This window comes from Sinohyriopsis cumingii, chromosome 4, assembly GCF_028554795.1.
Source record: "Sinohyriopsis cumingii isolate HCF-2022 chromosome 4, ASM2855479v2, whole genome shotgun sequence".
Taxonomy (NCBI): Eukaryota; Metazoa; Mollusca; class Bivalvia; order Unionida; family Unionidae; genus Sinohyriopsis; species Sinohyriopsis cumingii.
Window position 1 is genome coordinate 143,984,560 of NC_142964.1, and position 20,872 is coordinate 144,005,431.

A 20,872-nucleotide genomic window follows, 5' to 3' on the forward strand; every position below is an offset into this window, starting at 1 on the left:
CGAATCGAGACAAGAGAAACAACTCCATAATCTATAATCATTGTAGGAAAACAAATACAATAAACGCTATATACCTACATAATTGTTTATGATTTGGCCAGTCTCTCATTTGGCATTCCTTTCCGCAGTAGAATGCTGAATGACATCGTGTGCAAGCTCTCAAGAGTGGTGCTTGACATGAGCAGCTTGAGCAAACTTTCTCAGAGGTTGTTTGAATTTTCTCCGTGGAGATCAAACTTCGTTGCGTGTCGCTTTTGCCTGATAAAAGATGTTGAATGTTGTATGCGTTTATTATAAATCCAAACATATACATAATTAAAGATTTACCCAGCAATTCCTGAGATCAGAATGTTTAATTCCGATTACAAGAGACATTAAACGGTTTGAAGACAATAAGACAGTATATGCTACAGAATAATAAAGTAAGGAAATATATCTTGCATTATGATATGCTCATGTTTTCTCCGTTAACTTTACGTTGTCAGAATCGCTCAGTATATTACGATATTGCACTCACACATACTTCATATTGCGCTCACGTGTGCTCACTAGTGTATGAGAAACTACTTTATAAACAAATCATATACACTCACGTAGTAGGCGATTTACTTTATATATAATCTAGCAGGTCAGTGAGTTCTAATTTGTTCTAAAAGGGAATCGTACTCATGCCGTAAGTAGCTATCGTCGAGCTCTCGCACCAGCGTCTAAACCCCTATGGCTATGCGCTCATTCCCTAAAACGGATGGAACAGGATCAAATGCAAGGGCTCGAATGCAAGAGGAATCACTAGCTAGGCAAGCAGAATTTAAAACTCGTTTATTTTTAACTCGCTATAAGCACAAAACCCACTGGACTTATACTGAGAAATACAATTTTTTATTCAATAAATTATACTTACAAATTTATATCTATGTACTAAATATGTTCATGAAACCTTTATAAATAATGAATGTAAACTCATGATAATAAATTACCAAATTTCGTCAAGTCTGCTCCACCGTTAAGAAAGAACACAATCAAATCCCTTGTTATTACACGCAAGTTGCATAACATATTCGATAAACAATCATGATAGTCGATTTTTGACATAGAGTTACTAGGTTAATAACGGTTAATTCGTCAAAACAATCTTTAACAAATATTTACTAAAAGTTGCATATCAAAATAGCCAGTGTCTAGTCTCTAGTTTGATATTTTTACTGCAGTGGAAAGCATTACAAGATCTGAAGAAAAGCATGTGTGTTGAGTAGCTTACGCAAATCTCCTCACACTAAATGTTCGTTGCTTTAGTAGCAATCGCATGAAGATGCACATCATTTGTCGAGTCTTTCCCCAAATAATAGATTCAAATATACATGCCACTTTCACCAAATCGTCTTATAGATGATTTTAGCAAGGAAACAAATAGAAAAACCACATGGGCGTGGCTGAAATCATGCAAATGAAATCATTTCAGCTTCAGCTGCTCGAAAAGTCCAATTTTTACAAGGAAAGATTGACTTTTGCATTCGATTTTCATGTCAGCCAATACTTAATAAAAACACATCTATAGTTAACAAAATCTGAATAAAGCACAAAAAGCTTCCTAATTACGAAGTGAGGAAGCCTGTTTACCATATTTACGATGTTCGTATTTTTGTACCTTCATTGTGACAATTATTTTGTCGACGATGAGTTTATAATTTTAAGACGTTCACATTTTACATTTCTCCGCGTATAACAATCACTTACGTATTTACCAATTGACTGCGTGTATCATGTAACATTCTATTGAATGTAATGGCAAACTTTTGACTGTAAGAGTCAAATTAAGACCAGCTAAATTTACATATTTCAAACAACATCGACCTCGAGTTTGTGCATTACATACACATCAAGATAAAAATCTGAATGAAACGTCTAGATCTATTCTTGGAAAAATAAAACAATAAAGAATTTAAGCATACATGATTGTTTGTGATTTGGCCAGTCTCTTGTTTGACATTCCTTTCCGCAGTAGAATGCCAAATGACATCGTGTACAGGTTCTCAAGTGTGGCGCCTGTCTTGAGCAGCTTGAACAAACCTTCTCTGACCTTGTTGGAACTATTTCTGTGTCGATCAAATGTGGCTGCTTATTGCTTTTGCCTTTCAAAAGACATTGAAATTTGCATGTTTGTATCGTTAAATCTAAACTTAATCATAATTAAACATGCATTCTTTCAGTCACTAGAATGAGACTACTTCACCCGTATTCCAAATAAGAGTTTCTATTTTTCATGCGTTTGAAAATATTACTCATGTGTGAAAGACAGCAATAAAAGATTAAGACGGGCTCAATGTAAACAATTCTATTTCGGAATTCCTGGACAGATGAGATTCAGGATAAAAATAAAAATGTATATTCTAGACTTTTTGTGGTAAACAGAACTTCACAATTTCTCTATGCATGACTTCACGTGATTTGGGACATTAAAAGTTAAGATAAGAATTACATCACAAATGCCTATCCATATACATGTAAACCCAGAAAATATAATCAAGAATTTTAAAGAAAAAATTCTTAATTTTATAAAGACCACTGTAGCAAAATATATTGTGGGATTGCAAGCAAGGATGTATAATTAACCATACAATCTGTACAACAAGGAGGTTTTGCTTCTTCAATATCGAAATAAATAATTTTTGAAATACTTAATGTTCATATTTTTGTACCTGTATCTTTTTCGGTACCCTTACGCTGGTATCGTGATGACATGCCGTTAAACCATATTAACAAATAGGTATGTAAACACATTCATCTAAACCTTCATAGTGAATACATGTAGTAAAAATCAAATTGCAGAGTGTATCGTGTATGATCGGCCACTTTGAAATGACACAAAACTATCTTTATCACACACCAGAAACATATAACATATTCAGTCGACAATACGTATAAGCAAGATTTGACTTAGAGTTAGGAATCACATTAATAAGGACTAATTAGTAGAAACAATAGTTGAAATATAGTGACAATAAGTCACGGTTGAACAATGTGAACACAAAGTAAAGCACTTATACATGCATGCTTATTTGTATTATCTAGGTAATCTTTTGTTTGATATTCACGTACAGGTCTACAGAACTGCGTTTGTTCTGAGTGCTAACTCAAATCATTGCGCAATTTGGTTTTGATCATTTTTATTGTACAAGTCACTTTCACCAAATTTTCAAGGAGTTGTTTACAGCACGTAGAACCATATTAAAGATATATTGTGAATGAAAGTATGCTAATGCAACCATGTTCATGGAAAAGTAAAACCAACAACAAGTACAGATTGTCTTCTTTACCCGATTCAATTCAGTTGACATAAAATAGTTCAAAGAATGACTGGACTTGCTAAAATTGTATGAGATGACAAAATAGGGAAGTATGTTTTATTTGCGACATATGGATTTCCGTACTTACACTGTGACTTGTACTGCGACACATGTATACTTCAAAGACATATTCAGTTTTAGCCTGTTCAAGTATGATACAGTCACCTGACTAAAAATCGACCACAACTCTCGCATATGTATTATATCCCGCATTATACGAACTATCAAAATGTTATACGTTTAACTTCCAGAAAAGTGGGAGCCAGATTAAAGTCTTCCAAGGTACTCCAACAATGGCACAACAGTGGAAGACATCGACTGTGTTATTCTGAACGAATCGAGAAAAGATGAACAACTCCATAATCTATAATCATTGTAAGAAAACAAATACAATAAACGCTATATACCTACATAATTGTTTATGATTTGGCCAGTCTCTCATTTGGCATTCCTTTCCGCAGTAGAATGCTGAATGACATCGTGTGCAAGCTCTCAAGAGTGGTACTGGACACAAGCATCTTGAGCAAACTTTTTCAGACTTTGCTTGAACCTTTTCCGTGGCGATCAAACTTGGCTGCGTGTCGGTTTTGCCTGTCAAAAAGCATTACAATTTGTATGCCTTTGTTGTAAAATCCAAACATTATCATAATTAAAGATTTACTCCTGCATGAAATGATTCCGTGTGAAATTAAAATGTTTGAAGAAACACCTTTTCATCTCTGCGAGTTGGTACGTGACTTATTTGAAGGATTATTAAGTGTATCGAATTTTTGTTTCAGACTTTAATTACTGTTCAGATTAAGATATTCTCAATGTAAATAATTCCCTTATGATAGTAAATTTCTTAAACTGAAAAATCAAGCCAATTCAGAAAACAATGAAATAAAAATGTATAGATAGAATTTACTGAATATTACAAACATCTTACATTAACATTGTTGCTTGTGATTTGGCCAGTATCTTATTTTACGATTCACATCCGCAGTAGAAGACTCAACGGCACCTTGTGCAAGATCTCAACATAGGCACTTGTCTTTAAGTAAACTTTCTCACGTCCGTTTTTACAATTTCATTACCAACAAATTGCATGCCATATATCCTATCCTCAAATCCATCCAATCTTGCATAGAGCATTGCCCTTAAATCATCAAAACTTGTATGCTTATAAAGCAACTTTCAACTCACCTTTTGCATTAAGAATTCGTCCTTATCTAAATGCACCAAAATTATATTTTCCCAAGCAACCACATTGATTATCAACACCCTCCAATTCAGTAACTTGATCTTTGCCAAACAATCATCAAAACATGTATAAAGACGGTTTTAAAAATGGATGCAATATTGGAACTGAAAGTCTTGTCAGACCTTAAGATTCCAAACACCGATTTAAAATATCATAAAAATCTGGAGTTTCTATATACTTCGCAACTCTTTGGAATGAAATCTCTATAACAAAGTTCGAAACACATCGGAGCGTTCCATTCCTCGCATAGAACAGAATTGCAAAGATGAAGGGTGACGTTCTGCTGATCTCGTAGAGGACTCACATTACTGATTCATGCATAAATCCAGAAGTGTGAAACTCAGACAGAGCATATTCCCTGAAAATATCCACTGAATGTGGATCACATTTTGGCTGTGTATAGGTTTCCCCCCTGTGGGACAGAAGTCATGTGAACTCAATGAATTGTACGGTGACGTGCCACCAGACATAGTCGTACAATTATAAAAGAGTATGGTTTATTAACATATTTTGACAAGATATTGTTTGGATTTTATATTTGTAACCTTTATCTTTTATTTTATATACGTTTGAGTTTAAATGGTTTATTTTGTAGTACTTACATTTAAACTTAACTGAATGTTATTTTTTTTAATTCTTTAAATTGATCTTTTAAGAACTTTGCCTTTAATTTGCATCGTATTGCCATTATTGTGTTGTCATGTTGCTAACATTTCAATACCTACCTACTTAACTACATAATGACCAGTATTCTCTCATATGATAGAAAAATATTCAATGGACTTCAAATGCGACAGTAAAGAATAAAATCTTGACAAATATTGAAAACACTTTATATATTCCTTGATGGAAGGCAAAAAGGATGAATGTTTTACCTTTGCAAGATTGCTTGTGATTTGACCAGTCTCTAGTTTGGCATTCCTTTCCACAGTAGAATGCTGATCGGCATCGTTGACATGCTCTCAAGAGTGGTGATGGTTTTAAACATCTCAGGCAAACCTTTTCAGATTTGTCCAGTTTTTCGTTGGTCGACGAATTTTGCTTTGCATATTTTGTGCCTGTCAAAGTTTAAATAAACCTAATATGTTATCATATAATGCGCCTCATGGCGTCACATCTGTGAGTCCAGAGTGGCTATGGGGCTAACACAACTAATTTCGATTAATACTTTGTGTTTGCAACAGTGGCTACAATCAAGTTATTGGTCCTTGTGAGAAATTTATGTTTGAAATTCGTCGATATCAACTTTATGAAAGTTGGCACGTGAATTTAAAAGGAATTCATATTTCTTGGAATAAGTGCAATGTGTTATTTTTAAAAATAAAATTTAAATTAACTTTGATATTAAGGATTTTCGACTTTTTAAGAATAATATTTTATTTTCTCCGTCCTACCAAAAGTATCCATACTATTTATGTCAGGAAAAGAAATTTATGTCAGTAATTGTCCTCTTACGTATGGATTTATAAACAATATAATATCATGTAATATTTATAACCAAGATAATAGATATATTTTGTAGTAGAAAGGAGATATGCATTTTCAAATGAGAAATAAATTTTTTTATGTAATTACAAATTCTAGTCAAGAACTAAATGCTGTTCGATAAGGGCTAAATGTTTCGAACTCCCAGTTTTAAAATTGAAGATATTAAGTAACTTTAAAAGTCAAATATCGATATTTAAGTTAAAATATTAATATCTCATAAGCCCGAAAACCCTGCAAAATTGTATTCTTTACATATTTAAGTAAAAAACCACTGATAATTTTACATGCATTAAAATTGACACAGGAAGAGGAATATTGGGGAAAACAAATAATTGTCGAAGTAGAGATGTTAGCTAAAGGGAATAGCGGAATGTAATAATAATAATAATGATAATAATAAAAAGAAGAAGAAGAAGGAACTAAATTGACTTACGCTAAATATTCAAATAATTTAGTCATCGATGACTAAAACTGAAGGCAAGAACATAAATCCGGACAGAAAAGAATTGCGAATATAATATGCATTACAATACGTTAATGGAAACTTTTGCGGGATCCATTTTCTGTGATATTATGTAATTATACAGAAAGACGAATTATATCACGCCCCCGATTTCTGAAAAAGTTATGGTCAATAACGTTTAAGAAAAAAATACTAGCTTGAGATTTTAATGAGAAAAAATTCTTTAGCTGTCAATCCTATTTAAAAAATATACTTATCCTTTCTCTGCCCGATATTTAACGTTTATCTTCAACAATCGGTAAAACTAATGTTAAAATTACAAAATGTGTTAATTTATTTATGCAATGATAGAGAATGGGTTATTAACGGAAGCTCGCTCTCTTTCTTTTTATTTTCCCTTAAACATCTCAATTAAATATACACTTGTTGCTAAGATCTAGTTCTAAATTATTTTTTAAAATACTTGTAAGAAGCACCAAAGCAAATTAACATTTGGCAGACGTTTCACATCTCATAAAGATATCTTCCTGTTGGACACAATTTAATGACCCTACATGTCACGAAATTATGTAAAATGCTAATTCATTACATATGAGTGAAAATGTATCCGGGTTTCGTTGCCACTTACAGAGTTACCCGTGGGTGGTCTATTTTTAGACCTAATTATTGTAAAACACTGAGTTTTGTTCACCATTGGTAAACCAGATTACCTGGGAAGAAAGAAGAATCAAAACATCTTGGAAGACTTAAGAATCAAAATGCTTAATTAAGAATGAATAGTGAATTAAAATAATCAATATGTGGAACCTATGTTGATCCGCTACCCAGATTATAATGTCCATCACAAATACAATTATTATAGATAGTCTGCAGAAAACATATCGGCAACATAAAATTTTTGATTATTGTCAAAATTGACTTTCGAAAAATTAAATAATACTTACCAATTTCGGATAGGTAATGGAAAAATGTTTCTAGAATAAAGATAAAATAAATCAGACAAAAAAATTAATTTAGCATTTCTGTAGAATCCAATTACCAAAAATATTCACTCAGTCGTAAACAAGTCGAAACATGAGAAGTAGATCAGGGCCATTTTCTGACTAAATTCAAGGTAGTAGTGGTTGTACTCTAATCAAGCACACAGGATAACCAGGAATTGTCCCAACTGACGACGAAAGGGAAGTTTTAAACAAAAACATTTAATGCGGTGAATTTTCAGAACTCAAAATTCTGTAGTTCACCTACATAAACGAAATATAAATTCCAGTAACTGGACATTATGAGTAATCAGAATATTATTTATTTTGTCCGTGTCTCTGTGATGGGTAAGCTAATGTGTTTAAAAAGCGGATATTAATGTAAAGAAACATTTAATGACAGTAACGAGAAACGAAACTTAGAACACAAGTGTGTATTAATAATATGTATAAGTATTTTAAGAATGTACACGTACGGTCAACATATCAGCAAACTGACAAAGAGAATTAACAAAATGAAAAGAAAATTCAAAGATATCAGACTCTAACAAATCGAGGTAAAAATTAGGTGATTTTTTAAAAACACGACAATGATGAAACGGTTGAGAAGTATTACAAAGTGTCAATACACTCAAATGGCTGACAGATATAAGTTCCGGGAGCAGATGATGATGACGTAATCATTCCTATATAACATCAGATTTAAACGTAATACATTATATCTAAGTATATGGAACTAGGAATTGCATATATTATATGTTATTATGACATCATTCGGACATCGCTCTGTTATGAAATACTGTAAAAGGCGTTATCTCGGTATCAACAATAAAATATATAAGGTTATACATAAAGAAAACTTAACAGACAAATTATAGTAAATGAAACCTATTGAAATTATCAGAATTGTTAGACCTGCCGTTAATCGGCCACATCATCGTTTTGCTTCATATTTCCGTAATGACCTGAATACAGAGTAGACACATGTAATCATAACGTACAGGTCTCCGTATGAAGTAAATATAAAATAAGACAAATACATGATCTTCAGCTAGTGATAGCTTCCCGAGCTTAGAAATATTCTTTGGGATACTAAGTAAGGGCATGCGAAAAACGGTATTATTGACATAGTTTCCCTTTTTTTGGAGGCATGTTTTACAGAACCTAATGCAAACCGTTGTTCAGCACCCTATAAATTCCATTTCGTTTTTAAATTCGTTTTGCTTTTAGTAATGTACCAAATATAGATCTTGCTACAGAATTAAATGAACTGAGATTTCGTTGGCGATTTCTTTCTTGACACGACAGTCTTAGCTTCGCTATCTGAACAGGAAATTCGATCATGGAGATCTTTAATATCTGTCTTAATAACGACATCGATACTACTCTATACAACTCGATGCTCACGAGGACTGGTTTGTAACAAATTTTTGCCAGTGATCTAACATCCTTTCCCAAGAAAAATGAAGTGAATGTATACCTGCGGTAATTCCACCCACGAGTCGTTTCATCTCGACATAAGGTTATGAAAACCATGTTAAATTAATTACCCAAACTTTGTTAATATCAATGTGATAGGGTTGCCAAAAAAAATAGCGTTTTCTAGCACCCATGGTAGAGAGAAAAATACAAAACTACACAATCTATGTCTGTTCCTGGCAAATTTGCTAAAACAAGTGTCAAACGCCAATAAGGATTAAATGAAAAATATTGTTTGACGAATTAAATAACATGTCGGATAAGAAAATTTGAACATATATGCGACCACTCAGATGGCCTAATTGGTTAGAGAGTCCGCTTCGGATGCGGGAGGTCGCGAGTTCGACCTCCGGCGAGTCATACCAAAAACTTATAAAAATGGTTCTAGCAGCTACGTCGCTAGGCGCTCAGCATTATGATGTTACTGTTAGGACTGGTCGGCCTGGTGTCAGAATAATGTGACTGTGTCTGCAACATGATGCCCCAGCGCTGGACATCACTATAAACTGCCACACAGCAGACATTGTAGCGACATTACTGAAAAATTGTTAAAGCTACATTAAAAATCCAAATCATACACAAACACATACATACATGTACACACTGAACTTAAATGCCACATAGAACTCTGAACAGGCATATAAATTCAAAAGTACATTTCTTGATGTATTTCATTAGTTGTATCCTTGAAGCAATACGATTTTTGACTACGTCTTTACGCTAATATCTACTGACACCAGTCGCCTAAAAACTCTCTTCTCCTATATACCTGCCATAGCCTTCAACTGTGTCTGATCGACATTGTTGTTATTGATTGTGAACACTGGTTGAAGAAAGGAGTTAAAAACCCATTGGTATCTCTGACCCTCTTGTCGCTGCTTGGACTTCATGGTGTTTAGGATCAGCCATTTTCGTAGCAATAGAGCTTCCTTGAGAAATCAATAATGTTGGAATAATAACAATAGTTAAAATTGAGGTATACGTGTGCATACTGGTATTATGTTAGTTTAAAACCATTTTTCTGCTTGAAAATGAATTATTAAATCATAATGCATAAAATAAATAACAGACAATTTTATTAGAGTTTTACGTCCTTTGTATTCTACTTGATATATCTTTTTCTGCACCAAAAGGATGATTACAGGACCAAAAATGTAAAGAATATAAGTAAATGAAGGAATATGTATTTACATGACTGGTGTCCGGATGACATTATCTAGCCCGTGTCGATACTAACTGATGTTGAAAGGTCACTGTACCAAACATTACGCCTTGAAATGCCTTCACTTAATATATTCATTATGGCACAAGGAAATCGCAGAGTTAGTTTGCTAGCTTTCAAACCTTTCTGTAAATTAAATAGTATACATGCATTCTTTCTTCCAATATAAGATGAACACGACAGGAAACAGGGTTTCACGATTGAGACAACAGTCTAACTCACCTTTTGTGTAACGTCAAAGAGGTGATGTGTCGCTCCAGATTGTCCGCCATGTTTATCGCAATATAAATCCACTTCCCTCTTGGAAATTTTGCCTTCTTTAATGTATAGGTTGACTTTTTCAAAATCAACCCAATCTATGTCAAGAGTCAATATTCCATGCACGATGTGGCATTCGCGAACATGGATGAAAATATCATTGGACACAGCGCCAAACGTCTGGCCATAATGCCTTTCTTTGACACAAATGAAGTAAGCTCTTAGCTGAGATGGGATAAACAAAGTGTCAGAAGGTTGCACAAAAAGGACAATGCCTTGAATCTATATCTATCTATCTATCTATCTATCTATATATATATATATATATATATATATATATATATATATATATATATATATATATATATATATATATATATATATATATATATATATATGTATATATATATATATATATATATATATATATATATATATATATATATATATATATATATATATATATATATATATATATATATGTAACATTTAGTAGCATTCCTTATGAACCATTGACAGTTATTATACAAATTACAATGATAACATTTATGACACGTGTAACTGAGATGCAAGATTCTTTATTTGGTAATTTAGGAGACTGGCCCATATACAGTTTTATATACAGTCATAATCCATCACATGAAACCCACGTATACATATTATGGTTACATTAAATACTGCATCCATTTTCTTACTGACGCTTCAAATGGTATATAAAAAAATCAAATGTGTGAATAACTAAAGCCATACGCCATTCTAGAGATAAATTAGTCACGTTTTATCAAAATACTTTTTTCTTTGATTTTGATAATGGTTACACATAAACACTGCATCATATTCATGTTTATGATAGTCATATGGACAACGTTCGTTTCCATACCAGGGCCCAGCAACGTGGAACGAATTGCCCACTGAACTTAGACACAAAGACACAGTGATCTCATTTAAGAACGCACTTAAAACTCACATATTTCGACTGCAGATTTAAAGACCTAATAATGTTTCCTTATCTTAAATATTTTCAGCATGTTTTATATTTTCTAATTTCATGGTGATTGTTTTTTGTAATCATATCATTATATAAGATTTTTGTAGTTGCTGTCTAATGTTGTAATGCGCTTAGATCTTCTAAAGATTAGGCGCTATACAAAGTCCTCATTATTATTATTATTATTATACAAATGACGAATTCCTGCGATAACAAAAGTTTCATTAACCAGATGATGTGGTAATACCGTCATGTAAAACAGTCTAAAAATAACTTGTTATGACTAGAACATCGGAATCTCGAAAGACCTTTACGGCCAAGAAATGGTAATCGGATGGAAAGAAGTCTCAACATTTAATAGTGTTTTATAATTTTGATAATACCTACATTTTTACATCCGTGTGATATTGTCATACAAGTCTGACTAATGGAATTCGATTACTCTTTGAAAAAATGTTATACCACACCCATTAATATTTCAACATACCAGCGGTCTCAAAATATTTCCTTGTTTGGATAGCAGCGTAGAATAAAACATTCGGTTAAACCTTTGTTTGAATTCACACATAATAGAAAATTACGTACATTGAATTACAAAAAAAATTCTCATCGATACTCTGACACTCCCACAATATACTGTGTTTAATCTTGTCAAACGCTTTAGAAAAATCTACATACAAACAGTAAAATCTCATCTATTGTATACCCACCGTGTCGGCCTATTCTGCGCGTAAGGTAATTCTGTGCAACAATTCATCATTTCTGTAAACATTGGATAATGTCTTGTTTTGGGTTGAAAATCCGATTTTTATCAAGAATGAACGATAGTCCATTAATTGAGGAAAGTGATATTCACAAAGTGGTCAAAAATAATCTACATTTCTATTCTATATGCATATCAAAATGTGATTTCTAAACGTCAACAAGAAGACTCACTCTATGACCTTCTTGAACTTGTAACCCAGAAAAACCTATTTAAAATTTCTCTTTTGAAATCATAAAATTAATGAATTTGTAAATGATAGAAATGTTTACCTTAGAACAATACTACATCTTAATCCAAGTTTCTAATTTTGCAAAAAGTTGTCGCATACCTACTTTATCGTCTGCTATCCAACTTGTCAACTTGCCGCTCGAACGGATTTTAAAAGAAATTCAAGGGTTTATGGCCTGTTTCTAAATTATTTAGAAACTTTTTTAAATAAACGAGACGTTGTAAACACATTAACTCATATTCTTTGCTGTTTTTTACAAACATATTAGCTGATTTTGATAAAATACTGATCTTTTACTAATTTTGTTTTACAAGATCGGTTTAGCTCGCTTAATATCCCTTGCCATTTAGTGGCATTGTTATGTTGAAGTTTGTAAAACTAGCTATAAATCCGATCTAGTTTCCCGGTTGAAATGCTGACAGAAAGAGTCCAAAAATTATGTGTTTGTTTTCCATACCCCGATGTATTAACAGTACATCTTTTCAAAGCCATGCGCAGAACAAGCCGATATATCGCAAGTCGTATGTCCAAAATTTGTATTATTTTGAACAGAATGTTCTTGCGACAAGTGCCTCTTTTCAGATGGAAAATATTGTTGTATTTTATTTTCGTAAATCGGTCGAATTTGGTATGCTTTTATGCTACTATTGGTGACAGAAACCTTGAATGCGGAAAAAAGCTCGACAGCGATATATATATATATATATATATATATATATATATATATATATATATATATATATATATATTCTTTACCAATGGCTTTAATGGATGTTTAATCATTGCAAGTTCCAGTATGCTTAGCAAATGATTGGCAACATTGAAAAGAGGGTCATTCGTCTCAGTTCCCATCCTTTTCCTGCAAGAAAAGGAAAGCATATTTTACTTAGTTTTCAAACCTCGAAGTAAACTTCGAGTTATCAGTTATAATTGTTGAGAAATGGAAAAAAGAAAATAACGAAAGAAACATTCGCTTAAACGACAGCGAAATTTGTTTGGTCAATGTCTTGTCGATTGGCCTAACATAAAGTAGAACACTGAACAATGCGTTCGGCTATTTATTTGGCCTGAATTGTGTATTACGTTCTACGACCATTTCCAGCGAGAATTCCCCGCTGCCCGTGTCAGGTAGGAAGTTTTCTCGTGCCTTTGTCCCTCTGGGACACCTAGTCACCTCCGGTGATATGCACTTTCTGTACAACGCATCCAGCGCAGAAGGCACGCTTGGCAACTGTAGCACTATAATGCTTTCGAAAGTACAAAAATAAAATACGTGACATTTTATTAATGCTCACATTTTAAAAAAATATATAACTAAATTTTCTTCAAGCTGTATAAATATCGAATTAACTATATTGTAGCATAAGCTTTTGTGTTCTTGTACTTTTTCTTTTTTGTAGCACATATCTAAGCATTGTTTTACATATTTATTTTTCTCTTTTGCCTGATGCCTATTTACTTGTGATGTCACCAATAAGGAAAAAGATTGTACCAAAAAGCATCAATTTAAGCTTCAAATCAAGCTTATTTAGTTAAACTCAAGCAATTCTAAATAAGTATACATTTTATAATCTGATAACAAATTAAAAAAAAACAAATGCAAAAATTAAACAGACATTGTCTCATAGGTAAATTTGCTGGAAAGAATCTTCCGAATCTGCTCAGGGGTCTTTGTAACCGTGGGATAGTTTCCTATATCCAAACGTCTGTACTTCAAGATTATTGGGCTGTTATGGAGGCTGAGGTCTTTCGTGGCTGTAATCTTCCAAAAATTATGCGATATGGACCACAGAGTTTGAACCTCTAGTAATGGACAACGGACTCTGCATGTTAATGAATCGCTACAAAAAAAGTTGTAAAAATATTTGTAAGAATGAGAATTAGAATTTAATGCTGATTGGATAAAACTCGTTGAACTTTATTATTCATGCGCATTTACGTGTATTTATGTTCAGCTTTCAGTTTTATACAACAAACACGCCACAATGTAATCAACAATAAACTGTATGTTCTGTTTCGACATTCAGTGCTCTCAAGTAGTGTTCTACTCTGAAATTAATCATCATACACGATATATTTTGAACGATTCACTTACCTTCCACTTCCTATAAGCAACTCAGTCGGATCCGAACCACGTGCAACTTTCAAATTCGAAAGTTCTCCAAGACCGTCGTGCCATTTCAAATGTATTTCATACCTGTCTTCATATTCCGTCACTCTCTGGAAATACAAGAGATCCATATTCCATAACATATGCAGTAACGCGATCGATATCAAAGAAAAGGAATGCCTTTTCGTTTTCTCTATTTCTGAATTTGGATGCATTCATCTACTATACCTCAAATTAACGAGGAAAATAATTTTAAAAATTTCTACATTGTACACAATGACTAATAAACAGGTTATCTTCCGTGTATCTATTATTATCCATTTTTAGTTCATGTTGTTAACCGATATTATTTACAAGAAGATATACCAAACGTCTTGTTTGCTCTTCCTCTATCACTGGTTTGGAGGTTATTTGGAGACATTCTACAATCTTCAATCTTGGATCTTCCTTAATAGCTATCGGTACAAAAGTTAGCTCTGCTGAATCAGACAAGCTAGATATTGCTAGGCATGCCGAATTTCCCAGGGTTTCCCATACATCTGACGGTAACAGAAGTTTAATCTTTCCTGCCATTTCATACGCGATCGTCGTTACAAAGAACCATGGCTCAGTGGGTGGAACCTATGAAAAAGGAGACAAGGAAGCAGTAATGTATGTCTGTAGGTAGGTAGGTATGCGTGCATGTATGCACGCATGCTTACATATATATTTTCCTTCTTTGTTTTATCTGAATATGCAACACTGACAATTTCTAGCCGAAGTCATTTATAAATTACAATATAATGTCTGATGATTTTAGGCACTTTGGTTTTCGGCTGGGCCTTTAACGGCACAGAAACACAAAAGGTTCATGATAGCTGGGCGATATTGCCATCACACACACACACACACACACACGAAGCATGGCACGCATATTATACCATATATTTAGATTTTTGGAACAAAGAATAAAAACTATCAAGAATAGTTATCACAATATGTTTTGAAGTTTTTAGTTTAAAAGATTTAATCTGGGATCAGAATAAAGACAATTACTTATTATGCAGATTCAAAACACAGCAGCCCCAACTGCCACCACCACCACCACCCCAAAACCTTTCAGTTGAACTTGAATTTAAAGTAAAATTTCCCTTAGTCTCATTGCTGACTCACGGATTTAATGTATGTTTATACCCTGAAAACGTCTACTTATACCGATTTTTTAAAATCCGGGACCTAAGTTTGAAAATCATCTAAACAATTTAATTTACAATAGCATTGTTCTGTTGTTTTGCTCTTTTAATTTAAAATAACATTAGTTTATACTTTTGGTATTTTGATTAACAAAACATTATTCTATATTTTGGCATTTTAATTTAAAATAACATTATTTTACTATTTTATTATTTTAATTTAAACTAACATTATTGTATTTTTAACAGCGATGCGTACTTTTTCCTGCAAATTATGGCGTAGGCACGCGATAATAGCATCGACGTTTGTCCGCTGTTAGTTAGCAGATTTAAGTTTGTTTAGATTGTTTGACGGTTAAATATTATAAATCCTCTATGCTATAATCAGTATACTTATCACATTATGACATTTTAATTGTTTGCAATTCTCACAGCAGTGAGCGCCCCGCTTTGGATTTTCGAGATTTTGCGACATAACCCGAGAACGTTATTCTCAGGTATTATTAAACTGGTCTATCGATCGACTGTCGTGAGTGGAAATCAACATATCACTTGGTGATCCTAAGGTGCTGACTTAAACTCTGAACTCAGATTGATCTCCTGTCAAATGGCAAAGCACATGGAGTAGATGCACTACTAGCAGAAGTCTACAAAGCTGGAGGTTTGCACGTGACACAAAAACTGACTGAATGCTTCCGTGCAACGTGGACTCAGGGAATTATACCCGCGGAGTACAAGGAGGCATCCATCATTCACTTGTACAAGCAGGAAGGCAACAGACAACTCTGCGATAACAAATGGGACAAATCCTTGCTGTGACAATTTTGGTCGTACTATCAGTATCAAGAAGACAGAGGAGATACACAATCCTGCACTAGGAGAGCCTTATATATATATATATATATATATATATATATATATATATATATATATATATATATATATATATATATATATAGCCTACCATCACAGTAAATGAGCATGCATTCATGACAGTGGAAATGATCACATATCACGGCAGCACACATTCACGTGCAATCCACATCCTTGAGAGCCCAAATGTCTGAATTGCTAAGCATGTGTGGCCTTTGGAGTCATTTTTGTGTCTCCACCTAAAATATCAAACAAGTCACGATTAAAACTGATGGACAACGTTTGGGTATCCTGAAATTTCATCAGTAAGCGACGAGCCACTTTATGGTACTCCAGGGTGACACTTTTTTTGACTCTGTTCAGGGCTTTGCCAAAGGCTAACTCGAACCTGGAAGTAATGGTGTCCACCAAATGTTGGCCACTAAAATAAAACCCTACCGGAATTTTCAAGGTGTAGATATTGAAGGGTGAATTGTTGGATGGTCTTGTGTCCCCTGAAAACCCGATGTCATTCATGGCTTCTTGTAATTGTTGGTTCAGGATTTCGACGAGGAACATACACTAGAGTTTAATTGTGCTGGTATTCAATTTCTTTTTGTTGTTTAAACTGTGTATTACATGCTTTTAAATGGCATTTGTTGATTATGATGATATCTGTTTCACTGTCCGGTTCAACTCTAACATCAATATAGTCTAATCAAACTTTCAATGTTTTGCTTGTGTCCAATATATGATTTTAATATTTTTCTGTTTGTTGATGTAGGGGCTTAACAGTTTGCTCAAGGATTTCATCATCAAAACTTGTTTAATTTTGTTCTTCTAGTTCAGTGTTTTTCTTAACCTGGTTTCAAGCTCGATTGGTCTTTTTTCCCATGTTCCTTTCTATGCTTGAATTAACTCGACTACCACCACAACTTTCAAATTTCACGAACTTCATCAAAAGTGGTTCCACTTTCCGCCTTTCTTACATTTATTTGCATATTTTCGACAACCTCTTCCTTTTGTGTACTCTACTCAGTCCGCAGTGCGTGCATGCTGCCGATTATTAACTGTTGAGTCTGTAGAGGCTGTGCCTGCTGTTGTAACGTTTTGCTATTGTTTTTTCTTCGCCTAGCTTCATGTCATGAAATTCTGCCGATTTGTCTTCTACCGCGGCTGCTTCAGTGCGGAATTGGGACAAATTACCATTCTTGTTGATTATTTTTTAAATCATTTCTATTTCTAAATGTTCTGTAATTCTTTAATCGGTGTATTTACCACTCACTCACTCAATCAATATGTCCTAGTTCAGTGTTTTATATTATATTATATTATACATACATATATATATATATATATATATATATATATATATATATATATATATATATATATATATATATATATATATATATATATATATATATATATATTATAATAATAATAATGAGGACTTTTTATAGCGCCTAATCTTTAGAAGCTCTAAGCGCTTTACAACATTAGACAACACCTATAAGATAAAAAACATATAATGATATGATTACAAAAACAAACACCATGAAATTAGAAAACATTAAAAAACATGCTGAGAATATTTAAGGTAGGAAACTATATTAGGTCTTTCAGTTTGTTCTTGCAGTCGAAATAAGTGAGTTTTGAGAGCACTCTTGAATGGGATCACTGTGTATTTGTGGGCAATTCATTCCACGTTGATGGGCCCTGGTATGCAAAAGAACGCCGTCCATACGACTTTGTTTTCATACTTGGAATAATGAGTATACCATTATCAGAAGAGGAGCGTAAGTATCTTGCTGGTGTGTACACATGGGTGAGGTCGGATATGTATGTTGGACTAGAGTCCGACAGTAAAACGTAGCACAGAGAACAAATTTTGTGTTTTATTCTGGATCTAATGGATATCCAGTGTATGGTACAGAGCAGCGGGGAGGTGTGCTCTGATCGTGGTACTCTAAGTTTGATCCGAGCACCTGTGCTTTGAACTTTTTGAAGTTACTGGAGCAGATATTGAGATGAACCAGACAAAATTGAATTACAATAGGCCAGTCTTGAAAGTACTAATGAACACACAAATGTTTTAGTGGCGTCAACTGAAAGATATTTGCGAACTGAGCTGATGCGTCTCAGCTCAAGACATGCAGCCTTGCATATGTTCATGACATCTTGGTGCAATGTGAGAGTACTGTCCAGAGTAACACCTAGGTTTCGTACTGATTGTTTGAATTTATTGTTGGTGTTGCTGATATTTATTGTTTGAGGTAAGATATGTGAATGAGAAAGTCTTTGTGATCAGAATGGCCTCGGTTTTATCATCATTCATCTGCAGCTTGTTACATGTCATCCATGATTTCACATCAGAAATGCACCTCTCTACACCTTGGATGGTAGCATCAACTTGGCTAGATTTGTATATTTGGGTGTCATCAGCGTACAATTGGTGAGACACTGGATGATGATCTATGACACTTGAGAGTGACTGCGTGTACAGAATGAAGAGAACAGGTCTAAGAATAGACCCCTGTGGAACACCACAACATAGATCAACTGGGCTGGAGTGTATTCCATTTACAGATACAATTTGTGTCCTGTTGACCAAGTAGGACTTGAACCACACTAAGTCTGTGCCAAATACATGCTGGAGACGGTGAAGTAATATATCATGGTATATTGTGTCAAATGCTGCAGACAAATCAAGGAGGGTGAGGACTGTAATCTTTCCGCTATCCAACGCAAAGAGAATGTCATTAACTACTTTTAGCAGAGTACTTTCAGTACTGTGGCAAGGGCGATATGTAGATTGTACATTGCTAAAAAGACTGTTTGAATTTAGATGCGATACAAGCTGGGATAGAACAACCTTTTCTAAGATTTTTTATATGAATGGGAGATTAGAAACTGGGCGGTAGTTCTTTAAATCGTTATGGTCTAGGGTTGGTTTCTTCAGCAGAGGCTTTACTATGGCAGTTTTGAAAAATGATGGGAATTCCCCGGATGAGAGATAGGTATTAATAACATCAGTTAGTGAAGGCAATACTGGATCTAAGCACTCAAGCAGCAGTGATGTTGGAATTGGATCAAGTTCACATGACTTTGTTACATTCTTCATCAGGATTGTACGTACGAAATCCATAGAGACAGGTCCAAATGCTGCTAATGGTTGCCGCTAATATTCTGTATTCCAACTGTATGGTGAAGACGAGTCAATTGAAATTGTGGTGTCAAGCTTATCTCTAATGGTTTGTACTTTGTCTGGGAAGAAATCTGCAAACATGTCCGGAAGGTCGACTGGAGAGAAGGTAGTTGGAAGTGGTGCAGATTTGTTCCTTGACATTAGCTTGTTAGTAATCTCGAAGAGCTCTTTGCAGCTAGAACTTTCCATGGTCTTAGTAGTATAGTGGGCTGATTTCGCTGCATGGACTATATTTGTGGTATTCTTCTTAGCGGCTTCATAGATCTGCTTATGAATAGTGAGTCTGGTGGAAAGCCAAAGCCTCTCAGCTGTACGGCGGTCTCTTTTAGCAGTGCGAAGCTGGTCCCTAACACTACTATAAAATGGAGAACACTTTTGAATTGATACTCTGCACTTGGTAGGTGGGGCATGTTTGTCAAGCAATGAACGCAGGCAGTTATCAAGTTGTTCTGCGGTAGGAGGTAAGCAAGGTGTTAGGTTAGCTTGGATGTCGTGCATTAGTTTGGTTCTATTTATCATACGGAGATTTATCTTAGTAGCAGATAAAGGTGGAGGGTTAGGGACCGATACGTCAAGATGGCATATAATGCAGAAGTGACCTGATGCATGGTCATGGGATATCAGGGAGGAACGTAGAATGTTATCATCAGGTCTATGAAGAATCCAGTCTAAAATGTGACCATGTTTATGGGTGGGTTGTTTAACTGATTGTTTGAGGTTGAAAACATGAATAGAATCTATGAGTTTTGATGTATTTGGGTTTCTGGGACAGACAAAGTGAAAGTTGAAATCTTCAAGAATAATCAGGTGGCCAATCGAATTTCCATACTCCAGGAGATTCGGAAACTGCTCCAAAAAGAGAGAGTCAGCCAGCTTATTTTTTCTACTAGGAGGGAGGCGGTATAGGCAGAAAAAATGGACTGACCTTTGCTCAAGTGTGAGTGTCGTTTGGACTAGTTCAAACGATGTGTGGTCGAAACTGAATGTTATTGTGTGGTTAAGACTTTTTATCATGGAGTTCTTTGTGATGACAGCAACTCCACCTCCGCGAGAATTACTGGGGAACGACT

General features: G+C 34.2%; 1 protein-coding gene across 5 annotated transcripts in view; it reads right to left on the reverse strand.

Moving 5' to 3' along the window:
- The window catches only part of LOC149802245 (uncharacterized), a 92,515-nt gene that overhangs the window by 19,185 nt on the left and 52,458 nt on the right, over window positions 1-20,872 (reverse strand). For 3 of the 5 annotated variants that reach the window (XR_016420798.1, XM_089956668.1, XM_089956671.1), the window contains 11 exons: window positions 14,937-15,191; window positions 14,556-14,680; window positions 14,077-14,301; window positions 13,217-13,319; window positions 10,442-10,702; window positions 9,767-9,926; window positions 7,483-7,512; window positions 5,463-5,645; window positions 3,756-3,935; window positions 1,950-2,129; window positions 79-258 (listed from right to left, as the gene is read on the reverse strand). Coding sequence is in view for 4 of the 5 variants with exons in the window: in XM_089956668.1 (XP_089812794.1) it covers window positions 79-258; window positions 1,950-2,129; window positions 3,756-3,935; window positions 5,463-5,645; window positions 7,483-7,512; window positions 9,767-9,926; window positions 10,442-10,702; window positions 13,217-13,319; window positions 14,077-14,301; window positions 14,556-14,680; window positions 14,937-15,191 (1,882 nt within the window). In the remaining variant the exon portion in view is untranslated. Of the gene's footprint in view, window positions 1-78; window positions 259-1,949; window positions 2,130-3,751; window positions 3,936-5,462; window positions 5,646-7,482; window positions 7,513-9,766; window positions 9,927-10,441; window positions 10,703-13,216; window positions 13,320-14,076; window positions 14,302-14,555; window positions 14,681-14,936; window positions 15,192-20,872 lie in introns of those variants that run through there. The other 2 variants (XM_089956669.1, XM_089956672.1) reach the window with 2 other exon arrangements.